Source organism: Anguilla rostrata, chromosome 16 (assembly GCF_018555375.3).
Source record: "Anguilla rostrata isolate EN2019 chromosome 16, ASM1855537v3, whole genome shotgun sequence".
Taxonomy (NCBI): Eukaryota; Metazoa; Chordata; class Actinopteri; order Anguilliformes; family Anguillidae; genus Anguilla; species Anguilla rostrata.
The window spans coordinates 13,707,247-13,734,031 of NC_057948.1; the positions used below are offsets into that span (position 1 = coordinate 13,707,247).

Genomic DNA, 26,785 nt, shown 5'->3' on the forward strand with positions numbered 1-26,785 from the left:
GCCAGGAAAACCTGTGCCGACAAAGAAGGGAGTCTATATCAATGTGAAAAAGGAAGTACTGCAAGTTTTAACTAAAATACAGTACCTACTACAGTCAAAACCCTCCCCTGTTCATCTACTTAAAAGTGAACCAGCCAAAACTGTCAAGGACAATTCTTCCATCCTTACACCTCTTGGAATGACAATGCCAACGTTATTTTTTTGCTGAAACAACAGGGGCTTTCAAACAGGGATTGCTTAAAACTGTAGTCCCTTGCATTAAAAAAAGGATGTTTGTCTTGCTACCCCAGTGAAAACTAAAATGCCTTTCCAACTCACTTGTCCTTTGATAAATTTATCACCCCTTAGGGAGTCTACCCCTAGCCCAACGGTGTCAAACCCAATTCCTAAAATACACTGCAGTGAAATATTTTGAGTACAACGCACAATCTGCAGCTGAGATTTTTCAAGTGTTACGCAAAAAAAACGTACTTATTAAAACATAGATAGAAATATATGAAATTTGAAAGTCAAACTGAACAGATTAACTCCGGTGATTATGAAGTCAGCTGGGAGTAAGAGGAGTAAAAATAAACATACAGGTGTCCTCTAAGGAACACAGTCCAACTCCTTCCGCGTTAAACACAAACCCTCTGTTTGGCAAGTGGCCAGGAGAGGAGATGATAAAAACAAATAAACCGGAGTTTCTATAGTGGCGTTTTGATACAGGCCTAAAAAAAAGACAGAACACAAGGAAAACTACTTTTCCATTTTTTTCCACCAGTACAACACCATGAGGACCTCCCAAAAGGTGGCCTCTGGGTCACTGTTTCAGCCTGGAAAGGAACCAGTAGGAATTGTGCCAAGTGGCTGCACCAGCGACACAGAGAGCTCTGCTGCGCTGGTATTCTGATGTGCAAAACGCACTTCCTGTACAGCTCTGCATATACAGAAATCAAACCAGGCAGCGATAGCAGCTTAAAGGGGAAGCGAACGGGGACAGTAACAGGACCTCATTGGTCTGTCTGTTTCGATCTTTCTCTCTATTTGTACTGTCTCACAGAACGTCACCCATCTCTTTCTCTATATATGCCATCTCATATCTTCAGATAGAGAAGTGACACAATCCAACCAGCAATTTCCCAGGGAGATCAATCAAATGTCTTATCAATGTTCCAGGAAGAAAACTCATTTCTGCACCTGTGCTCGTGTGCTTTTGACTTGGAGCATGACAATCCAGAGGAACCTTCAAGCTCTCTCACCCAGCACCACCTTTACAGCTCCACAGATCAACCCATGGCGGTCATCTGTCCTTTTCTAGTCTCATGGTAATTTACTTCCCCAACTGAGGCTAAATCTACCCCAGTCTACTGCTGGGTAGAGCACACTTTCAAATAAATGTTTGTTTTCACAGATTTTACGCTGCTCGCCTTTTCAGTATTAACTGTGGAAATGCACACAAAACAAGCACACTTGATCAGATGAAAGCATTGCACATTCCGGCATTGATGCAGGGCATAATTTTGTGATAGGATGCAATACATGCAGCCATTTATCTCATTACAGAATATTTGGCAAGATAACTGAACCGACTGCCCAAAATGTAGGCTCCCATGGCACCTCCATCATTTCAGTCCACCGCTGTTAACTTCATACCGCATATTAACATCATACCTATCTCATTAATACATGAACAAGGAGATGGGAGCTGCTTATGACAGTTTTCTGGCATGTTCAACGGGCATTTAAAGCTAGCAAGCTACACAGTTTGGTAAATATTTAGTGTAATATTAAGCCGCGTTTCCACCGCAGGAACTATACCCCGGAACTAGGAACCTTTTGAGGAACTCAGTGCGTTTCCACCGCAGGAACTAGGGTCTAAATTTAGTTCTGGGGGCTTTGTTTTACCCCCCAAAACGTTCCTGCTCGGGGGGTAGTACTTTCCGAAAGTACAGGAACCTTTTGGGTGGAGCTTGCTGCGCTGAACATTTCTGATTGGTCGAGTACTCGTAGCGTTTGTGTTGTATTTATTTTCCGCCATTACCCGCCATGTTTGAAAATATGCAGCGCAAACCAATTAATTTTAATAATAACTTCAAATCAAACTTGTATGTTATGCGGCGCAGTAGCCTACTTTTGGTTATAACCTGTCAACGTCTTGGAATTATAACGTGTGCTCTTCTGTTCTTTTCTTGCTTTAGTATTCGTTTTATAAAATGCTAAGCATTCGTGCTGGGACAGCATATTACGTAGGCTACCAAAACATTCAAACGGATTAATTCGGTTGCTGAATATTTTCTTCCGGATTTTCTTTGTTAGCCCGTTGTAATTGACTCAAAACGTTTGATACAGTTATGTGAGGTATGCGGTAGTTCTGCACGATTAACATTGGTGATACAGTACAAGCAAACTGGAAATCACCTTCCGCACTTTTTATCCGGGTAAAATAACAGGTTAATTCTAGTAATCTTCCCTTTAGCTTTTTCAGACTGCCGTAATTTTACTCAATTTTACTGCCATTTTTCAATTCCACGAAAAGACCAGGAAGACTATGGACTCATTTATGGTGCATGGTTCGCATCTGGAGGGCACACGTCGCTGCTCGGCTAGCAGTAACTTCGAAGGAAAGCAAACGGTGGCTGTACCACTACTAATTTACATTTTCACGCAAGTCCGAGTTTTCGTTCTATTCTTGTCATTTTGCGATTAGCCTATATGGAATTGACGACGAGAAAGTAATAAAACAGCTAATTGTTTACAACGTGTGCATGTTTTCTGCTGTTAATGAATGTGTTTGAGAGGATATATGAAAATCAATAAATACAAAAGTAACCATATATAGTCATTGTTGGTAACCCGTTGTATATAAGTGGAATAAACCCCTCCGGGCTGTCCCGGTTATTAGAAAATAATGTAGGCTACTTCGGTGGTAGTATGGGGTTACAGAAGAACTCATATGACAGATGGACCGACGACAACGTCAGTGGGCTAATTTACCTAATCTTCGCGGTACTTTAGACCCCGGTGGAAACGCAGACAACCATTGGCTGAAGGAACCTTTTAGTTCCTGGTAAAGTAGTTCCTGGGACTGAAAGTTCCGGGTAATTTCGGTGGAAACGCGGCTTTACTGAGTTTAAATAGCACCAATGCAGAACTAACAAAAAATACAGCATACCAGTAGTTAGCTGACCAGTCACCATTATGCATTTGACATTTTTGCCAACTTTTACCACAGTTGAGCAATAAAGAATATCTGTTATAGATAAAAAGTACTAGTGGAGTGTTTCATTGGCATGTTAGCATTCTTCTGAACTGCACTGCATTTCTCACTCATTAATAATGTCAATTTCATTTTAAAGAGTGAAATTAGCCGATATGAAACGGCAAAAAGCACATTTTTGTCACCTATGTACTGAACATTTCTGAAAGCAAGCACAAGCTCCTGCTCAGATTTTAATTCTGGAGTATAAACTAGATTTATGCTGTCACAGTCACAAGCAGCTTGTGAACGTCCAGTAGTCAAATACTGTACCACATACAGTACTGAGGCGCCTCATGTTAAGACGGACATATCAACTTGTTTCATCTGCAAACAAAGCTCACCAACAGTCCAGAGGCACCATCAGACGGAACAGCTCCTCAAATGCCTAATTGCAGGAACACCCACAGAAATTTTCCATTCCAGGTGATAAACAAAAATAAATTACTATGAGCTGCCCAACCACATAATTTACAGCTCTAAAAACAGCGATGGCCTCCAATGCACCGAGGTAATAACTTAAATGGCAGCTCTGCTACCACTGTACATTCCCCTTGTATTCTCCAGCCTGAGACTGTGTAGGTGATGCAGCAAGGAAGCAAATTTTCTATTTAAACACAATGTGGTAGTCACTCACTAATGGTACAGTTCATTTTAGAAATTCAAAAACTCAAGACATGCTTCTCCACATCAGAGGGCCCTGCTACTAAGTTAAATCCTAACAGGGTGGGGTGTCAGAATATAATGGGTAAAGAAAAACGGAAGCTTACCAGTACTTCCCACAAACAAATGGGCCAGAGGATCAAATAAAGCAGGGCAGACTCAGATTTTTATTCCACAAAACACAACCAACATATTGGTGATTCATTGGAAACACTTCCATTATATACATAGAAAGACTATTTTAAACTATTTTCTATAAGCTAAATAACTTCCCAAGAGGTATTTACAAGTAAAAGACACCCATTTGGCAGTGCCATGTGATAAAAGTCACATTTCAAAAGGGGAAATTGTTGCGTGTCTTCCCCAAGCAGGTCTGAGGTAGCCAGACAAACAGGCCTAATATCCAGTTTTCTACTGTTGCTCTACAGCCCATTATACTCAAAGGCACAACAAGCAACTTCTACCAACATTAAAACAAGCAGGAAAGGCCTACAACCAACCCTTCCGTGGACATATAAAAATTACCATCCAATCATTTAACTGCACACAGCATTCACACAAGAGGCTCACTGGCAGCTCCCAATGCATATAACGACCAACTCCCACTGCAAAACAAGCACCAGATCTCTTTCCCAGCAGGGCTGTGTGGTAGTGGTGGATTCGACAGGCTTCATTCAAATGTACAACCCCACAGCACTGCTGGATGTTTCCAGTGGTTTCAAAACACCAAATGGATAGACAGAGGAAATCTCCCGGGCAACTTCAAAATGGCAAAAGAATGGAGCAGCTAAGATCCAGCGCATCAGTAAGCCCCTCCCACTCTCGCCGGTCTGACTGCAGCACTTCACGCCCTGGGGAGACATAAAAGCTTTGCAAGGCTCTACTAGAAAAACAGGTGCACTGTGCGCCTTCATCCTGCCCGATTCACAAAACCGTGTGACCAACCTGCACCAGTTTTGACACTCCTCTGCGATGCTGTCACACAGAGAACCAGACTGATGAATATCCCCTTAATGTGGTTGGTGCAGAACCACCACATTAATCTAGTAAAATCAGCCCTGCCAGGGGATTTCATCTTTCAGAGTAATTAATTTTGTGTTTAAGATGTAATTAGTCATGAGGATAATACAAATCTTTTTGTTAATCTTCCATAATACCTATAAATGCAGTGCCCTACCATAACACCCACAAAAAGCATTTAGTACTAAATTCTGTCTAAGTCTGTAATTCTTCAGGTTATTCCAACATTCTGATTTGCCTTCTAAGAAGGTGAGCTCAGAGATGTTTCAAAGTGTGTTTTTGCATCATGGTAATCCTACAAGTTGCACAGAACTATAACCTTTAAGAGTGTTTATTTAGAAAATGTACCCTTTGCAAGTCATTAAGGTAGCACAGACGCTTCAGTACAGAATTTCTGGTGGCACAACTACTGACTCCCCAGTGGATTGAGAGCTTGTCTGCAATAAACGGCACTTTTGTTGAAAGTAAAGCATCTGTGCTCAAAGCAAATTTTTGCTTACAACTTGTACAACGATACAAATTGCCTTCAAAAAAGAATTTGAAAAACCACACACACACAAACACATCATGATGCCTTCTGATTAAAGCCAACCATGAATGTATCAGCATAGTGCGTTTCGACATGTTTTTCAGGGGGCAGAAGCAAAAGAAAGAACAGAAAAGGATGTTTTCAAACACCGGGGACCTGAAGCACGTGCTCTGCAAAGACGACAGAACTGAGAGTGAAAAGGGGAAAGATGGCTCGCGGTGATCCTCTCACCTGTACTTCCCAGTGTTTTGTAGAATCGGTACTCCAAATGTAGCTGTGGTGCCCTTGACTTGATTGGTTCCTGGTGGGGAGAACAAAGAGAAAGGAGTGCTTCAGTTATAAAAACCCCCTATTTACCAAGGTTCGTGCCACACACAAGCTGAAGGGTTTATACATCTGAGTGCTTTTTCAAATGATGCAGCGTTCACCAAAAAGGCAGCCGAGACCAATTTCATCTGTTAAAGCGAGTGAGCGGGCTTGGTGCTGGGCCAACGCTTGTGTGGCATTCGTGTTTAAATGTGTGAGTCTGGGAGCTTTCCAGTGGCATATGCAGCGAAAGCAATGCGCCCTATTGGTCCAGAGTTTATTCCTGAATGTGTCGATGTCAACGTTGCAAAAGGCAGCCCTGAACAGCAGCGCCACCCAGGGAGGCTTTCTACTGGCCTCTAGGTGTGGCCTGCCTGTGCCAGCTGCAGAAAATGCGCAGTCTTCCAGTAGGCTGCTGGGCGATGTGAAGCAGCGCTGGTGCGCATTTTGTGCGCGATGGTGGACATTTCAGCAATTTGACAGGCTTTCTATGCTCAAGTGGGCATTTTTAATTATGTAATAAAAAAAATTTGGGGGGAAAAAATTGTTAAAATGCTGAGCTGTTGCAGGCTGGCAGCGAGTCTGCAGCGTTCTTTCGGGCTGAGTGCCATTTCACAGTGACCTGGAGGACGTTCAGAATGCCATGACTCATTTCCAGAGGCGCTGCATTACCAGACACACCTCAGCTGGCATTTCCACCGGCCTCTGTTTATCTCCATGGAGAGCCTCCTCATGCCTAGCAACAGTCCATGCCACACATTTTTGCCTGACGTGTGAATGAAAGGCTTAACTTGTTTCCTGACCGGATGACCAGGTACAGGCAAACACGCCGTTTCTCTTTCACACACACACACACACATGCAGATACAACATACACTCAGCCATGTCTTTCAGAGCAGATGGGTGAGTTCTCACTCTTGGAGGTTATAAGCAGTGGTAGCAGTGCTTCACTTTAAGATGCTAAACCTTCTCAATCCACCGTCTCTCAATACAGACCAGTGTCAGTCCTGTGGGCTCACACTGCCCACCAGATGAGGATTTACTACTCTCACAATTGAAAACCAATGCTGCAAGTCAGAATGAGAAATTACACAGCAGTAATAAAAGAAATAACTGCTAATGCAGCTGCTCCTGAAGGGGATACGAGCATTAATATAAAGTATGACCTAAAGCACAGGTTGCTCCGTTTCTTGGAGCGGCAGGGGCAAATTTCAATCCAAGTTTCTTGAGCTTATAATATGATACACCTGGAAATTCCACTTAGCTGCAAAAACATTTATCCCAAGTGCTTCTTACAATCATTAGTAATTTACGCTAAAAAAAAACATTCTTGTGTGTATGGTCATACATTTCGAAGCACATTGTGATGGAAGAGCTAGGCCTTTGTGGTGCCGAACAGACAGACCCAAGCAGTTCCATTCAAAAATAGCCACTGACAAAATCCCCATCAAGAATCTTTGCTCATTTTTCATTTTTTATTCATTTCTGAAAGTTGTTCATTTCTGGATCAAGGATGAATTCAAAAACAGAAAGGCATTCCCGAACATATATTATTGAAGATGTCCATTAGAGCTCCCCCACTAAGGGCCGATATCACACCACATATCATTATAGCTCCACAGGTAAACACCTCCATGTCGGGTCAATGCGCTGAATCACCCAAACAACTAATTTTCCTTCAAGATATAAGCCAACCTTTTTTAGGCAAAGTGAGAAAGTGCCAAGGCCAAGCACCATTTCAGGTGAGGTCTAGTTACAGAAATACTGTTCAGATGAAGAAACAACAATAAATACTGCATTACTTACCAATTTGATGGCTACGTATTCATTGGTGTAGAGATTTTTCCCTGAAACAGAACAGAAAAAATATAAATGAAACAATAATGGCCCCTGTTGAACATATACACAGTGGCTCCCAAAGACTGATCATGCATACACTGTGTTCCAAAACCCTGTGTCCCTTTAGTAGCAACCAAGCTAACCTTCAAATCCGGCAGAGCAAGAGAACACTATTTAAATTGGGACAAACAAAAACAAAAACACCTAAGGCATTAACATTGCTAACAAACATGTCATAACAGTTATTTCCATTTATAGTAAAATCGGCTTCTACTTAAAAAAAAAAAAAAAAATCTGATTGAAACAAACACTGAACACTGCATTCCAGAACTTTAAAAGCAACCAACTATACCCTGTGAACTGTATGTTCATAACTGATTTTTTTTAATCCTGTTTAACAATCAATTAAATTTGTTTCAGAGGATTGAACATAAGAATTAAATTTTGTAGCAAAGCCCCAGAGTCAGTATGTTTACCAAAGCGAAAAAACTGCAACCCCTGGGCCACTGTGTACAGAAAGATGAAAAATGATTCCCTGACCCCAATGAATCAGTAGTGGAACATTTTACCTATAGATACAGTTATTACAATAGGCTTTTTGCCCATAACTGGTCGCCAGACTAACTGGTTCCCATCACAGTCAGAACTTAATGTCTAACTATCTATATTATATTAACTATAACTATATTAATAACTATATTAACACCCACGAAAACACATCTAATCTGTTAAACTTTCACCTTGGTTCCCATACTCTGTATTCAATACAGCAGCACCTATGATCTGATCATCTATTCCTACATGAATCCTCATATAGTGTAGAGTAGTTCACATTAATCAATATGAACAAGGTAATATGATTCATTGCTCTTCTGAGTAATTATTTGGCACCATAAACACAATGATTTAAGGGAATGTTGCTGTTAAAGATCAGGTACAATCTGTGCCCTTTAGTATGAAAGCAGGTTGCTGAGCACCATATTTTACTGTTATGTTATTGTTACAGCAGTGATGCCCAAATAAAAAATCCTGGATATTACGTACTACTGTAAATCCTTGTTACTTGTGACCAGTGTGCATTAGGGAATGAATTGGGCCACATGAACCTTTTAGGACCATATGAATAAGAGCATCTTCCAGATTAAAGTGTTGTTGTCATAGTTATTATTTCCACCTTGCAGAGGCTTGGCTGGGGTTCTGCACCCCTAAATCCAGCCAAGAGATCCATGCTGGCCACCTCCACAGGCCTGACTGGTTATGAAAGCTTACAGGCTGCATTCCTATGAAAACTATTTAAGAAAGGCAATCACTCACTGTTTTTCAGCAATTCCAGATTTTCCCTCTGCTTTAGCCACCATTTCTCTATTACAGAGGTGGTGATGTCCACACTAACAAGCATGATGCAAACCCGCTGCCCATCTCTCAGCACCGAGTTACATTAAAATGAAGTGCTGGCTGCAGAACAAGGTTGTTAACAGTGACTTGCTACCGAGTGAAAACAAGCCCCCCCCCAGAGTATGTGAAACTAAGAGCACTTGTCAAAGCGAGCCGAGAATGAGTGCTACTCCCTGGCAGATGCTGCTACGTGACCTCGGAGGATAAAGTCCACGGCTGTGCAGCAGGGATATGATTCTGTACATTGTTTTGGGGGCAAAGGGGAGTGAATGCCAGTCTGTGGAATCCTGAATAACACGAGCATCGGGCGTTACAGTCCATTAATGACAAGAAAACAGCTCACTGCTGCATAAGGAAACCCTCCCCACCCCTGCTGGATTAGTTTCTGAGACCACAAACCCATCTGCTTCTCATGGGTTGTCAATCAGTATTTAACTTCAGGGGGAAAGAGGCCAATGGGCAGTCAAGGTCATGTTGAAAATTGCCACATGTGAATGCACTGCCAGAACCAGAAGACTAGTTCCATCATTTAACCTCTAATCTTGGTAAAAGCTTGGGCAGATCTTCTCTCCATTTTTCACATGAAGAGCAGCAGAGATCAGCAGAATCAGCTCTATGCATCATTTTACTGTGTACCTCTAATTGACAGGGATGACCAACAGAAGGGTGACTAACCACAAAATCTAAAAAAGAACTGGCAAGGTCATTCACACATTTTTAGAGGGGTTTAAACAGATTTGAAACTTTGGGAAGTAAAAACCAGTTTTACCATGCAACACATGGAGTTTTTAATTCTGCTGTGACAATCCAATGAATTATTGCAGAAATCAATCTGCAGCTAATTTATGGACCGGTTTCCCCCCTCTAAAGCACTTTCAGAAGGCTATTCTGCACAATGTACAGTGCTCTACAAACACACATATTTTTTAAAAAGGTCAAAGAACATACACTACATGGCCAAAGGTATGTGGACACCCGACCTTCATACCCATATGTGCTTGTTGAACATATTATAAGCCATGGGCATTAATATGGAGTTAGGCACCCCTTTGCTGCTATAACACCCTCCACTCTTCTGAGAAGGCTTTATACTATATTGTGGAACATGGCTAGGAAATTATTGTTGCAAACGAGCAAGGCAATTTTAACACGCTACACACTTCAGTACTAGGCGGTCCCGTTCTGCGAACTTGTGTGGCCTACCGCAACAACAACACTTATATTTGACTGGGGCAGGTCTGGCAGGGCAATAAATTTGACAAACTGACTTGCGAGAAAGGTGGCATCCTATGACATTGCCATGTTGAAAGTCACTGAGCTCACTGACCAATTCTAGTCCCAAAGTGCTTGTCTGAGGAGATTGCATGGCTGTATGCTTTTATGCACCTGTTAGCAATGGGTGTGGCTGAAATAGCCAAAACAACTAATTAGAAGGGGTATCCACATAATTCTGGCCATGTAGTGTGCTTGGAATTAGAACAAAGTTAGTACTGTGGTTTACAAGATGAACCCAATGTGTCGTATGTGTTGTGCTGCATGCACTGCAGGTTACTAATATATGTAGAACCTTTCCTGAATTATCACAAGGTTTATACTAGAGAATCTGTGGTGAGAAAATTCCCAGTTCCCAACAAAAGTCTGCTGATACCACCCAATTCCTGTCAGCATACAGCGTGTCACAGACTATGCAAGCTTCCAGTAATTGGAAATAGGAGTCCTTTCCCACCAATTCTCAGATCAGTTTTCCTTCCAGTATGCCAGACCGGTACATAATTCTGTCCATATCACTGGCTTGGACACAAAGCAAACGGAAAAACATTAAATGGTACTTTTCTGATTAGCAGACATTATTTTAGCAGTTGGTGGGAAGATGAGCATCCTCCTAAATTCCCTCCACTGAGCTGCCCTCGTTATTCTGTGTGAGAAACACGTCAGGCCACTGGAACGGGTCTGTCGCTCACTCTCACTTTTAAGCCATAAGGAAAACCACAACAATCTAGCCTACATATATAACACAGCTATAAGTAGCTCTTTCTACCATTACCAAAAGAGGCCAAAGGAACATTATTTATCAGCAGATTTCATTTACGTATATTTCCCCAGTAGGAACAGTATTGCAACATTACATAACAGATTAATCATTTTATGACTATCAGTTATTTTTTTCATGATTGGATTCATACTTAAACTAAGCTGTAGCTCTAGCTACAAGCTAGCCAGCCAATGCATTCCAACATTGAGCAGTAGCATTTCCTTATGCATATAAGAATACTTTTATGGTTTTAACCAGTTTTACTAATCTATGACCAGATCTTTCCTGCAGCTAAACTGTCTTCAGAACTGTACTAGTCATTTATCATTTATGCTGGCAAATAATGTCAGCTAGTTCAAGCTGTCACAGGTAAACAATTGTGCAGCAGTTTAGTTAGGCTAGTACTGGAATGTTCTGTGGATGAATATTCCAAGAATACATTTTCAAATATTAAATATGAAATGAACCTCCTCTTACCTGAACAACTTGTATAATCATGGTTTATTTGTTCTTACTATTTGCAATGTTCAATATGAACAGCAAGCCTTGTTCCATGTCTGCAGCATCAATCGTGGAAACCTTGCACAGTATGGTTAAACTGACATCTTATAGTATGCTTGATATCACAGATAACGTATAATGCGCAGTTAATAGTTTTGCATTGGAGAAATGACTCCCATTTCATTCATATACAATTAATTCTGAACACATGTATATTTTGTTGATAACTTTAAAAACCGCTTATAATGTGGAAATGCATCTCGTCAAAAGCCGTTGGAAATGCAATTTCTAGTTATGCCTTCTTATGTGCTTAGTACCCTAATGCATAGACCTTAACAAGGGTTTCACACAATTGCACAGCTTTTGGTTTACGCATTTTACCCATTTATAGAACCTGGAATTTTCCTGTACAAACGCATTACGTAGCCTAATTTTGAGAAGGTATAGTAATAGGGTCCCATCAAACCAGAGACCACCAGGTCTGGAACAGTTCATTAATTCACAGCACAATGCAGCCAAACCATTCTACTGTACAGGTACACCTGCCACGAGGGTGGCTGTATTACCATATGCCACCTGGACAGTGGTAGTATTTGACCTAATCAATGGCCGGGCACAGCTGCAATAACACACAGCAGGTACTTCAGCCAGCTGAAACAAAGCACATATTTCATGTGTGGCCATTCATTTACCAGCAAATTAAGTGGTGCGTGTCTGTGGAATAAAATCTCGTGAGCCCTCATCTCAGGAGGCTTTCCAGATTAACATATAAATTAGCTGAGGATTACCCCAGGTAATTCATAAATCATACAGCAGTGTGACCGCGCAGCAATGACGAGCCATATTTAATTCCCTTTATTTCCCAGTCCCAGTATGTCATCAGCACAAAAAGCCTAACAGGAGCAGACGTCAGACCATGGATAAATAAGGGAACGTTGCACAAGCCTGAATAGGGGAACATCCTTCCCCTAGCCCATCCCTCTGCACCTGTTCTGGGCAGTGACAGTGTTACTGCACACAGGAATGGGCTCATGAACAGCAGAACCTGAAAGGCGCTGATAAGAGTATATTGTTTTGTCCTTGCTATTGCTTTTATTTGGGATTTGTTATCTGATATGATGATGTACCTTCAGTAACAATTGCTTGAATGAATGTGAAATGTGCTTAATAATAATGTTACTCTTATTGTAAGGATGGTTATATATTTTTATTTATTATTATCATTTTCATCTATCTGACATCATTCTCAGGGCTCAGAATAGCCGCGCCTACCTAGTTCACTGCATCATGCTACTAGGCCATTGTGCATACATAATCTCTGATCAGAGCACAATCATCACCAAACTGGACATGGCTACTGTGCAAGGCCAGGTTTATGACCCAGTATATCAAAGCACACATCTCAATACCTCAGAAAGTGTCAATGAGAGTAGATATGCACACAGAAAGGCTTGCATATGTAACCAGAGAGCTGCTGAATGCTGAAAGTTGAAATATCATCACAAGAGAATAACACAGCCTTTCTTTAACACACTGAAAGCTGAAAGATAAAGCAATAAATAAATAATCCAGGAACACAATGTACACACGGTCACAATACTGACAAGCAAAGCCCAATGATCTCACTTCAAACATAGTAACCTGTCGGGTATGACGCCTGGCTATATTATAATGGAAAAGACAAGAGATCTCATTATCAAGTTAATAAGATTTTTTTGCTGCAAGCTTGAAACAGGGCAACAATAAAAGCTTGCCATTTCTGAAGCCAGGGGTATTCATGAGGTGGCAATCTCACATGAGCTCAAAGGGTTTATTTAAGCCAGTAAGTCACCTTGGATATGTAGTTGTCGGATGGGCAATAACGGAATCCAGTCAGAGAGCATAGGGTAGGCACACTTCACGCAAAATAAAGCTATTTAATGAACAGGTGTGTGCATTAAGTTTATCTTTTATTGCTTATTTTGCAACATCTAGTTCAGCGCAGTAGGGACTTCAGTCTATAATGGCCTGAATTTACAGAACCCTGTGCATGTCAAAAATTCTATTTAACTTGTGTTTTATGAAAGTACAGCATTTGAGCATTTCGCTGAGGGGTATTTTAATGAAATGGCCCAAATTTTGGCTAACTATATCATTGCAAAAATGTTCTCAGGCAGGGATTTACACTAATAACAGCAAAGCAAGCATATTTTTCGATTACGAGCACCAAATTATTGGCTCCATTATGGTCCAAGAGCAATTACATATTCAACAACAACACAGCAACCTATCAGACAAACCAGTAAATTTCACAAGTAACTTCTAATATAATTAAACAAGAAAATTATCAAAAATAGGAGCAACAGTGGGACCAACAGGTGACCTGATATACATCACCCATAAGACCACACGCCTGCACAGAGCCTGGGGTCTTACCGAGCTTCAGCTCTCCGAAGTTCCCGCAGCCGATCTTCTTCCCCACGCGGAAGTTGGGCCCCACCATGAGGACGCCGGAGGAGGCGGAGGAGCTGGACGGCCGCGAGTGGCCGCTGCGCCCCTGGGCCACCTTGCTGCTCCTCACCGGCCGCTCGCCCTCCTTCTCCCGGGGGTGATCCATGACTCCAAGCGCCGGCCACTAAGGGACCCAGAGAAACCACGACGGTGCCCGCGCCAGCTGCTCAGGCGGGCTCAAAGGATCATGGGACGAGGGCCGCCGCCGCCGCCACCACCGCTGCCGCGCCCGTCACTTCAACCACGCCGGGACGATGCCGACCGCAGACCTCCACATGAGGGTGGGGCAGAGGAGACTCTCAGGAAGGGGGGAGGGACCTGGGGAGAGAGAGGGGAGAAGAGCGGCCCGTTAGAAGGTCCCATCAGCCCGGGGGAAAGGAAAGGATACTCGCAGCTTCACAGGCCTCTGTTCCTGTCTGCACTGCAGGAGAAAGCAGAGATTCATCTGCTGACCCTGTGCCCCCTGGCTGAAGTGGAAACATTCAGGCATCAATTCAGAGAAACTAATAAAACCTGTGGGACTCCCCAAGGGATGAACACTTAGGAACTGGAGATTACAACATTCACTTGCTTAGCCGACGCCCTAACACGGGGCAGTTTCATAACTCACTATTTTCCAATACTACCTACATTACATGCGTGAACTAAGCAGGATACTGACTTGATAGCTACTTCAGGCCAAGCAGCTTGCATGAGGGCACAACTGCAGTGCCCCACCCTGAAGCACAAACCTGTAACCAAGCAATTATAAGCCCAGTTCCCTCATAACCCGGCCAAATCACTGTAGCTGATACTCTCTCAGTAATGGGACCACTAGAAATAAAAAATGACCAGTGATCAGCTCCACTGGAACCACAGCACCTTGGTGAAAATTTGGGTAGTCACATTGCTGATAGGAAATTCCATTAAGGGAAATATATTACACAATGAACTGATCAAAAGACTAAGATCGAATGAAAAAAGCCAGTACTGTAAGAAACCCTGTTTATTCACACAAAAGTCAAAGCACCCCCCCTTTCCCACTGGACACAGCAGCACATCCACATGACACCGTTTGCCAGGGATTCGGAATGAAAACCCAAAGCGTCACAAAGTTCAAATCAAAAGGCCCTGATCTGAATCGCAGATCCTCAGAAATCACACCACCCACCGCGCCGAGAGCGATGTGGGCTGAGGAAGATTATGTAAAGGCTATTACATAAGCTCCTCTCTCCCCACAAGGCCGAGCCTTTTCGCTGCTCCAGCGCTTCAAGCCCACCTCTGACCCAGCCTATTCTGCCTCGGCCCATCAGCCAGCCCTGGAGCACCCTGAACGGCGGGTGGTTACTGTAACCACGGGAAGTGGCACTCATCACTTGCGTACTTTTCTTCTTTTAGGTTAGCAACACCTTCATCTGAGGTGACACGGATAGCTACACCGTTCTGCATATATTTTTACACAGCCAGCATGCACCGAATCATTTCAGGTTAAGCATCAAGCGTAGAAACAGCAGAGGCTCACCTGAAAATGGAACCTCCAGTAACCTTCGCATTGCAAGCCCAGACTCTTACCCACTGCACTTAACTCATGAGCCACCTACCAGATTCACACCCCATTCCCAATCTGAATTAGGCTCGTGCTCATATTAAACAGGACCTGGTGCAAGACGCTTTATTTTCCTCTTCTGCCTCCATTTCCTCCTTAGTTTTTTCTCCTCTTTGATCTCTCTTCCTCTCCCTGCTCCCCCACTCTCTCACATCCTGAAGCTGGTCTTCCTCCTCTTCCCCTTCCTCGCTCCCCTGCTCGCACATGCTCGCTTGGGGGCGGTAAGCCATGCTGGCTCAGGGGACTCAATGGCGAGATTTATTACGACCGCACTGAATGCAGTTGGAGGCAAAATAAATGGCAACCGGACCAAGTTACCCAAAAATGAAATCACACGTGCCTTAAATCACAGCTCAGACACTGTCTCCACCCCCTCTACCCTCCCCGCCCCAGTGAGCGGGTTCCAGGAAAGGAACGGGCAGTGGAGGAATAATCACAGCCAATTCTCGCCTAATCGATCGCATTCGTTTCAGATAAGGTTGCTGGCTGCTCATATCAGACACGGCCTTCAAGCATTTCCTGTGGAGGCAATGGAGGAGTGAGGAAGTGTGTCACTGGTTTCCCAGTTTCCTTCCTTCCAAGACGTCCCTGTCTGCTTGGTGAAAGGCATTGTGACCCTACACAAAAAGCACGGCGACCCCCTCATAACACAGGCCCATCTGTAGAGGACTCAGAAGCAGTAATATGGATAATTTGGTTTCAGGAAATGAAACGGAACACGAAAAGCAAGAGAAACCAAAAGCTGTTGTGCTCCAACAAATCAAATCAAGCCAAGGGCATACAAAATTTACTGCTCTCCCAAAAATACAAAAGTAAGACAGATTTACGCTGGTACAGGCCATAATACAAAACAATGTATATTGTACATATACAATACAAACAGCTACAAAATATTTCTTAATTGTGTATGTTATGTATGTACATAAATACACACACACATGCATACACAAACACGTGTACTAGCTTACATAATACATGCAAAATTGAATACATAAACATGCAAATCTATATTTGTATAATTCTATCATTCCGTGATAAAAGAAGTAAGCTTGGCTTTCAGCTTAATGTAACAAGGGTGTCTTTTGGTGACAACCACTTTTTTCTCAAGCAAATCCATGGGAAGTGTGAAAACCGCTTTGGATTTACAATCTGATTTCGAGTTTAGTCACACGGCAGACACTTTCACTCTCTTCTACGGCTGTTTTTTTTTACATGCCCACCAGCACCAAAAACAAAAAAATGTAGAGGTCTTCATACCTTTTCATATTTTTTAAAGTGTAGACTGAAATAGCCGTTTATTTTTTTTAATGAAGGGGTCATTATTTGATTCTTCCATGGTAGACCAAAGAAGATCTGCATACTGTCACACATTTAAGTCTATAATGCAGACCTGTAATAAAACAGCAGTGTCTAGGTCACAGATTCTGCTTTCGAGCATGTGGTTACTGTTGCTGTGTAAGAGGCTGCAACGGCAAACCAGCAATTCAGCTCTATATATAGTCACCGCTGACCTTGTCAAAGTGACACACAGCCAAGCTTTGTCTAAAGACTCAGCAGCGTGAACCACGATACAAACCCAGGAGGACAAAAGCAAACACAAGTTCAGGTCAGAGGCCAATGACTTTAATGCATTCCCCCCAAAACCACTTTTTTTCTTACATGACTAAGATATTTGTGCGGTACAGGAGCAACAGTGACAGTATAGCCATATTTGGTTTAAGCGCACGTTTTATGTTTCTGGAATATTCTGTCATGACATTACTCATCACTCTACACACTACAGGAGCCATTCAGTTAAATATTGATGTATGGACAGTCTCTTCGGATCCCCTTCAGCTTTTCCCATAATGGTTTGCACCACTTCCCAGGGTAAACAAAAGGGAGGGGTTCTGCTGAGTGGAAAACAACATTCATATCCTTCCATGAAGTAACTGGGATATCACCAGTTAAACCAAATTTTCCTAGAGAAAATCACCATGTTGATTCAGCATTCCAATTCAATCGAATGGCTCCTATAATATGAAGAAAGCAATGGAGCGAACACAGGATAAAGCCTGGTCACCAGGGAAACCTCAAAAGGCCTGTCACATGCACATGTATTTCCCTGCATAGGTACCATACCTTTGAACTTTCAGAGCTCAATTCACAATGTCAACACAAGACTGGAATAGAAAAGATGCTTACACACAAGAAACAACTTCAATTAATAAAGAACCGTACAACCGGGGAATCTGTACAAATGAAAAATGACCAGAAAACCATACCCACATTACTGAACTGCACGGGGAGTGGAGCAAACAAGATCATTCTGTCTTCCAGCTCACATGTACAAATCTATATTGTACAATAGTTTACATTCTATATTGCTTGTGCTGTACCATGCCCCAAGGGAAATGCAATCGTAAACATTACTGTTCGCCAACACGTATGAACTACTCAAACCAAACAGTTTGGTTTAAATAACTGTACCCTACTTCCCTGGAGAGGTGGGGAGAAACCACACAGATGCAGGCCAAGTGTTACATACCCTGACACCAGATAAACTTGGACAAACCAGCAGTGAGCGAGCGAGACTGAAAAACCATGCTTGGACAAGCTGACCGTTCAGAGCGACAGCAGCAGATTTGCTGTGTGTTTGTGTTTGAAGCGGTGTGCAGCAAAGTTGTGAATGGAGTAACGGGACATGGGAAGGACTGAGGAAACTCCCTGGCCCACTCCCATCCTCTTTCAAGGTGGATTAAGGGTAATGCAAAGATAGGCGGGGGCGGATCAATCAGCGGCTGTAAATAAACACTGACATACACCCCACCTGCCCTGGGTCACAGGGCATAAAGCAAACATCAGACACCACGGCACTGCACCAGGCAGGCCTCATGAATAATTTAAACCTTTAAAAGGTTTAGCTGGGACTTGGTAGGTCATTTCAATGGCAAGATGTGAAGCAGGAACGCCTCCGCCCCATCACCGTTATCCCAGTCATTGGAAATGAGCACCTCCGTTTAGCGCTTCATAGCCAGCTTCGCTTCACTCCCCCGTCCCCCAAAACAACTCCCCAGGGCCTGTCAGGCCCTGTTCCAGTCTGGAGCCAGCTGGATGGAGCAGGGCTGCATCCGTGAGGCACGAGGCCCCAAACAGCAGAGACCGGGACAGCGTGCTGCCGAGGGGAACAAAGGAGGGGCACTCCAGGCCAGGACTATCAGGGGGCAGAGGACCCAGACCACCCTTTCCTTCATTCAACTTCCATTCAATGGAGTATATTTTTCCCCAGTGTTATACAATAATGCAGGAAACATATTTGACAGAAAATTAAAGAAAATCTCCACCACTACATATATCAAATCTGTCAGCATTTGTCCACTCTTTCTTTTGTACACCCTATTATGACTAAGTCTTCCATTCTTCCAGTCCACAAACAAGTTATTGTGGTGTCCTCCCAACAATTGTAACCAAAAGCGTCAATGACGTAATGTTAGAACCCTTTGCCTTCAAAAGGGGCTCTAACATTCAAACAACTACCCAAAAACACCTTAGCTGCCTTGCAGATTTCTGTCATGTGTATCTAAAATGGCTAAAGGAAATATTTCTGATGAGATTAGATAAAGATAATAAAATGACATAAGGTGAACGTCACATAAAATAAGTGAAAAGACAGGAGTTTCCAAAACTGGAGTTCAACAGATTATCGAAAGATACAGAGAAAATGGGATTCCTACCAACCATGCAAGTATGGTGAGAGGGAGAGAGATTAGTCTCAATATTATTGACAAATGCGTTTATGATAATCCATAAATAAGAGACAAGTCACAAACATGCTTTACTATTCACAAACTTTGTGTCAAGTAAATTGACATTTAAATGAGGGTTCACTGATTCATACAAACACAGACATATTTGTGAATATATATTTTCACTTTTGCACAAATACCTCATACTTGGTATGTAAAAACTATTTCTATTTCAACATGTACTTTTTTGCAATAAGACATTCATAAAATTGGCTTATGAAGTGTTGAATCTGGATTTGTGGATCAAGAAATACACATGCATTCAGAGACATAAGTTTGTGAGTTTCCTTTTTTATTTTTTTGATTTTGAGACTTTTCTCTTGCAGTTTGTGCGCTCCGATCCACACACAAATAACGGGCTGTCGTATTCTTCTTCTGTGGTTGGGGTGATGCTCAACCCAGAAGCCACTCATTAAATTGTGCACTAAAACCATTAAATATAGCTTGGAAAGACATATTTCCGTTTTCAGAAAATGCAGCCTATTATCACGAAAAACATAGCTAGTCTTTTTTTTAAACAAAATTTACAGCAAAATGGAGAAAATAGTTCATTTCGATGGGGCCAATTTTTAGAAGCCTACGCCAGGGCTGCGCATTTGTATACATTTGACACTGTAGTGAATAGGCAACCCGAAAATAAATACAACAGGCATAACTCTCACTTCAAAAAGTTATTTCAGTAAAAAGCACAAAAGCTTGGTTCATCGCAATGACGAATTATGCTGACCGAAGCAACAGAACGTGTCTTTGACTCGTTTTAACAGTTTTTGGACAACAATGCAGCGCTATGACTATGGGGATATTGGCTAGGCTATCTGGTGTTGGCTAGATGGACAATAGGCCTACTTGTTTGTAGAATAATTTCATTGTAGCCTAGATGTCTTTTCCAGGATATCGATCAAAAGATATTAAATTACAAATTACACCGGTCTTATCATTTACAGGGTTCCCACACATCCTAGCAGACCTGCCTTCTTTTTTTTTTTTTTTGATAGACTCATTGAAAATGAGAAAATCGCTGAAATGTCATGGAAATGAATGGCCTGTCCTGGAAAACATCTTACTGTAGGCTAATAGTATAGGCCAAAACCACAGGTACCCTTTGCAACTGCAATCTGCTCCACCCCAGTCTGTGATCTCTATCCCATCAGGTCCACAATGGCAACTTCACCCCCTATGCATGCTCTGATCACAATCCCCCCCAAACTGACTAACGTTGCATTTCAAATCCCTGTAACTAACCAGTTGACCTACGTTACATTTCACATTACACATAAAGGGACTATTGACCTCTCAGCTTTATGCACTGAGGAAAGGCCTTCTGTTCTCTCCATCCTTGCGTGCACAGATTGAGACTCAGTTCCCAGAAAGGCTGGTAATGAACAGGTCCTCCACCACAGATGAAGACAGCCAGCTATTTGTGTGTGGATCGGAGCACACAAAGTGCGAGAGATAAGTCTCAAAATAAAAAAGGAAACTCACACACTTGCGTCACTGAATGCACGCATATCACTTGATTCGCAAATGCAGATGCAACACTCCATACACCAATGTTACCTTTAAGAATGTCTTATTGCAAAAAATACATGTGGAAAGTGGAAACATATTTTTGGTTTTCATATAAAAATGATTAGGTATTTGTGCAAAAGGGAAAATATGTATTCACAAATATGTATGCATTTGTTCAAATCAGCACACATTCATTTACATTACATTACAGGCATTTGGCAGGCGCTCTTATCCAGAGCGACGTACAACAAAGTGTATAACCATAACCAGGAACAAGTATGTCGAAAACCCTAGAGAGATGTACCGGTCCAAGTGCAGGGAACAACCGCATAGTTCAACTTGGACCCCGAAGGTTAAACTGATTAACACTAACACAAACGAGAACAGCAACAATGTGGTCTATGCAAAAATACAAGCAATAGTTAAGACTGGTGCATTAAGTAAGTCACCTACGAAACAGCTACCTAGTTACAACCCTAAGCTTACAGTCATTTAAGCATTTAAGCATTGAGATGCTTGTTTGTGGATAGTGAAACACATTTGTGACACCCCTTATTTATGAATCATGATACATGCATTTGTCAATAATATTAAGAAAATCTCTCTCCATATGCAAGAACTGGCAGACCACTGAAACTCAAATACGGTAATTAAAGAAAAAAATAAAATAAATCAAGCTCCACTCTTGCTTCAGATCTGAAGAAATCCCCAGGTGCTTCTGTCAATCCTTCCACTGTGAGAAGACAACTCAATGCTATGGGTCTGAAATGATGTGTAGCTGTCAAAAAGCCACTACTGAGAAAAGTAAATAAACAAAAGACAAGGAAATTTGCACTAGTACACCGAAACTCGACACCCGAGATGTGGAGTAAGGTTTTATGGACCAATGAGTCTAAATTTGAGATTTTGGGAAGTAAAAGAAGGCAGTATGTATGCTCCCAAAGCCATGAAAGACTCTCGGAACCATGTCCATAACCATCAGTCAAGTATGGTGGAGGACTAATGCAAGTTTTGAGTTAATATAACAATATCTGGAGTTGGTGATTTGGTTTTGATTGAAGGCATCATGAATGCTGATAAATACAAACCAATCTTAACAACATACCAAGCAATACCCTCTGGACAATGTTGACTTCATTCTACAGCAAGATAATGACCCCAAGAACACTGCTAAGGTGATCAGGCTGCTGTTGTTCTCAGAACAATGGACCCCCCACCCCTCCCCCCGCCCCACAGTCCAGACCAACACCACTGAATTTGTTTGGAATTAATTGAAACAAGAGAGGCAGAAAATGCAACAAACAGCTAAGATCAAATTTTAGAGGTGTTCACAAGAACCATGGAAAAATATCCCAGCAGATCTCTTTGAAAAAGAATGGAAGCTGTAATAAAGGCAAAGGGTGGACACACTAAATACTTAGATTTGATAATGTACATAGTTGATTGAATTAATTGACAATCTGTATTGTATCTAGTATCTAATCAAACACTAAAAAACCTGCTTTTGACTTCAGAAAATATGACACAAAATTGGTGCTCAATTGCTTCAGGGTCATGTTGAGGTCATTCGGCTGTTTCATTCAAATCCAGACAAACATTTTACACAAATTCATCACCACATGGCCCACACTTCATGCAGTTCATCATGGGTTTTCTCTCCCCAACATGTGACAGACCCGGCTGTAAAGTTGGCAGACACATTATCTCAATGAACTTTGCAAATTCAACCATATGCGTTGATAAAAACAGGTTTTCGTCCCTTAAGATTTCTGGGCAAAGCTCAAAATCCGCTCAAAGTAGAATCTCGTTTTCCTCTCAGATTAAGTTTGAGAAAACAGGCTAGACTGTTCTGAAATCCTCACGCAATTAATTTATCATCACAATAACAGTTCTACGCCACACCAACAGACGGAGTGCAAAATTGAGACTCACCAAGCAGCTGAACTGTCAGATATGTTCAATTTGCATAAACATGCACTTCTTAATTGAACAGTTGGTAGTACTCGCTGCATTCAAGGTGACAAATCCTGATCTTTTAAAAATTATTTGTTTTAGCAAGATCCAAGACAGTAGGCTAACCAGAATTAGCATCAGGTAAAACATGAATGAATGTGTCTTAGGAACAAGCTATAAGGTTCTAGTACTGTTCAAGGCTAAGACGCTGCAAACAAAAAATATGCAGGTTTTATTGTTACAAGCGTGAGTATTCCATCTCTAAGCAAGGAACACGGAAGAGACAGTAATTTGCGTGCAAAGGGAGGGAGGCCTGTTGCCGGAGTGATGTGCATGAGACCCCAGTGACTCACCGCGACTGAATCACATCGCCTCCATAGATCTACAGTACGCATCGAAGGGAGCCAGTCACTCTCAAGGGCAGCTCCGCAGTGCTCCAGTTACATAAAGCGCAGTACTATACATGACTACAAAGCAGGGAGGGCTTGCAGAACAGCACAGAGTGCTGGGGGTTAACCGCTCAGCATGTCACAGCAACCGTGGAAATCCTGAACCTATTCAACCTCTGCGCCACTCGGAATACCGCTCACTTCATGCACTTCAAGCGCATTTACCTTGCCAGAGAAAAGTGTCATTTTTGTTATTTTTCATTGAGTTGAATGCAATGAAAATGACATGCAGTTCTTGACTTGATTAATAATAAATGGTTACATTGTTCTATGTTACGCAATGGATGACAATGGCAAAAAAAGACCTAATGGAGGACGCTCAAGCCTTTGATCAAAATTAGCTGCCATAAGAGATATGCCTCTACCAGTCAATGAATGAAAAAGATACAATTTGTTAAATAAAACAGGGAATAGGCCTACAGGAGAACGCAAATGAGGCTTAAAAACCTGTGCACTTAGGAGGCAATGGAAAACGAAATGATGGGCAATTTCTGAATAGTTATCAGAGATATCTCCAGGTAAATTAGCCGACTCGTATGATGTCAAAGATTGGCCTAATCAGAGCTGATGTAGAAAGGGAATACCCCTTCAGTTTAGAATGAAGCAGAACCCATAGATAAAAAGCAACAATAGATGGTTCATCGTAATGTTTGGGTGGAGACCAATTCATTTTTATAATTTCTTTGCGACTAAACAACAAGCTCAACAGTGGACAAAATGGATGTAATGAAACCAAATGCACCAGCAAAATGAACACTCAATAACTGAGCGTTCCTTGACCCTACAGACACTTTAAAAAATGCAGAGGCGCATCTTTCCTATTGTCCCTAATACCTGAGTAAATTAGAGCTCACTACAGGTGAGAGAATCACCTGTAGTCCAATCAGATCAGAACAACACAAAGGATAAAGGACAGCAAGACCTACTCCGCCTATGAAAGCAGCAGTTCACAGTACATCACCAAACAGACTGGCACTATACTTGTAGCACACAGATAGCAAGCTAACAAACTTAATAAAGCATGTGAAGTGAAATGAGCACTACAGATTAATGCATTCAGCCTATTTATATCATTTGCTGAGCTGATCGACCAATCCCATGCAGATTTTGCAGTGACTCACATGCAGTGGCCAGTGAGGTACACGTCTCCTCGGCTTGCCTGTTAACACAATGCCTTTCACCTTATTTTATAAAGAGCTTTAGAACATGCACACTGCCTGCACAGAAAGAACGTATTCCAAACTATATTAACCCCCAGTGGCTCCCAGCTACACATCAGCCATGTTCTATGGGTGGGTTATTTGGCAGCCCATGTCAAAGCAGAGCAGCCCCTGACTGCTGTAAAGGAGGGGAATGGAAATGAAAAGTGCCACTCTGGACTTTGGCACAAGTGAGGCACAGAGAGAAACCAATCAGGAACACACAGAGCCCAAAGATGCATTTATCTGCTTAAGAGAGGACAAGGCAATCAATTGGAAAAGTTGTTTGATGAAAACCGCTGGGTGAATACATAAATCTGCTTATAAAACAACTTCCACAGAGGCAAGGGAGCACAGGAGGAGCCTACAACTCCTGCACATTTCAATTTGCTTCTTTATGAATGTTTGAGGGCTTAAATATAAACAAACTTAGTTTTGATATTTCATTCAGAATTCTGAAGGGCATCCAAGTTCCATTGTGAAACAGTCACAAAAAAACTTTCTGTACTCAGTGCAGGTCGAGATTTGTTTAGCAATGAACACGCACCACACAAAAAAAAGAAGAATTTCAGACCATCCGGAGCTGTAGATGATGACCTCTTGTATCTTTTGTTGCTGTTTGTTTATGCTCATGGCAAACACGTGTGAATACATGTTCTGTAATACTGGGTTTTGTTTCCAGGGCAGTCTCGGATAGGCCTCCGCATTTGTGGAGTCATTAAAAGGCTACACCTGAACTCATTAACCTTCAGCAGAAAGAGCAGCCCAGGAGGAGGCCGGGAAGCAGGTTGGGAGGCCCACTGCGCCAGTGCCAGTGAGCATCCGCTCCTTCTTTCCGGTACTTTCAGCCGTGTACCGCAGAGACCTGCTCTGTCACTCAGCTATCCACCCACCCCTTCTCTTCTCTTTCCCCAAGATGGCTTGCTCAGTCATCTCAGTCTTCACACTGATTGGAACTGCACTGCCAGAGATTTGGGTCAGAGCCAGAACACTGCCCAGCCCCAAAACTACCCACCCCCCCCCCCCAATTCCGCTCCAGGACAACTTAAAATACGCAGGCCTACAGAGGGCAGAGAGCCGAAGCACTCCACCCCCCTGCCTCCAGGCTCAGACACGGGAGCCCTTCATTGGTGACAAGACCATGCGCCAGGGACCAAGGTCAGGCACACAAAGGCTGGAGATTTGTCTGCCCACCTTTATTCCACAACTCCCTCCTCATCAACATTCCGGTGACAAGAAAGGAATAGCTTCTTTAATTCCATAAATGCAAACAAAAGGCCTACATGACGATAGCCTCTACCACGGATAAATTCAAACGGCTCTCACAGAACACTTCACAATGCTCCATTCAAATCAGATGGCGAATTCCTTGCAATTCCTTGAATTTGTCAATGGGTGAACGATGGGGTGTTGTTACGTTTATGAGGGGTGAGTGGCAGATGGGAGGGGCAGATGTCAAGGGGTTACAATCAAACATATACTAAGAAAAAATTATTTAAAAAAACAACTGAATACCTCTCAGAAGTAATTCTTCACACAAGTACTCAGAACAGTTAAGTAATCTACTTCAAATGAGCTTCTGACCATGAGTCCAAAATGGCTGAACTGCATTTGCATGCTACACAAATGTTATGATGAAAATCCTTGCCTGACCTTTGCAACCAATGAAAATACATTTAATTAAATTAATTAAAACAAATCTTGCAAACAACAAAGAGCTTCTCATCACTGTCCGTTACAGGTTTTTCTTGCCCCCCTCACGTCCCAAAAAATGAAATCATTAATTCTGATCTAGTCCATGTAAACAGAAAGTGTGACTGCTGATACAGGGGGCCTCAGTTTCAACAGTCCCCACAAACAGAAAGTGAGATGCCAGCAAACACGGCACACAAGGTTGGACTGTTAATTAAGTCGCTGAGCACAGAAGACTTCAAGCATGTGGTGCAGAACGCCATCCAGATGCGTAATATTCACTTAAGGGAGGGCTCGGGGGGAGAAAAGAAAACATGTTACTGCTTTGCTTGTACATACGTCGCATGTGTGGTTTCTATGGTGACGTGGCCTGAAATTACCGCAGAGCCCTGTCACAGCATTGTCCATTATAGCCAACTGCATCACAGAACAGTCACCAGGCAGACCTCTCCCTGTCTAAAGAAAAGATCAATTTCATGCAGCATTTCCCATGGAACACACAGTGGAACACACATCCACCATGACTCTCAAGGCCAGTTCCTTCCTTTAAAAATGCATTTGCTTAAGAAGCATCCGTAAACGACACTGGACTTGAGAACA

The 26,785-nt window shown here is 42.4% G+C and overlaps 1 protein-coding gene across 4 annotated transcripts in view; it reads right to left on the reverse strand.

The window, feature by feature from the left end:
• Nucleotides 1-26,785, reverse strand: part of csnk1g1 (casein kinase 1, gamma 1) — a 66,916-nt gene that overhangs the window by 34,363 nt on the left and 5,768 nt on the right. For all 4 annotated transcript variants that reach the window (XM_064313364.1, XM_064313362.1, XM_064313365.1 and 1 more), the window contains exons 2-4: nt 13,939-14,331; nt 7,563-7,603; nt 5,682-5,751 (exon numbers count right to left, since the gene is read on the reverse strand). In XM_064313364.1, coding sequence (XP_064169434.1) covers nt 5,682-5,751; nt 7,563-7,603; nt 13,939-14,119 — 292 coding nt within the window. In that variant the 5' untranslated portion in view covers nt 14,120-14,331. The remainder of the gene's footprint in view (nt 1-5,681; nt 5,752-7,562; nt 7,604-13,938; nt 14,332-26,785) is intronic.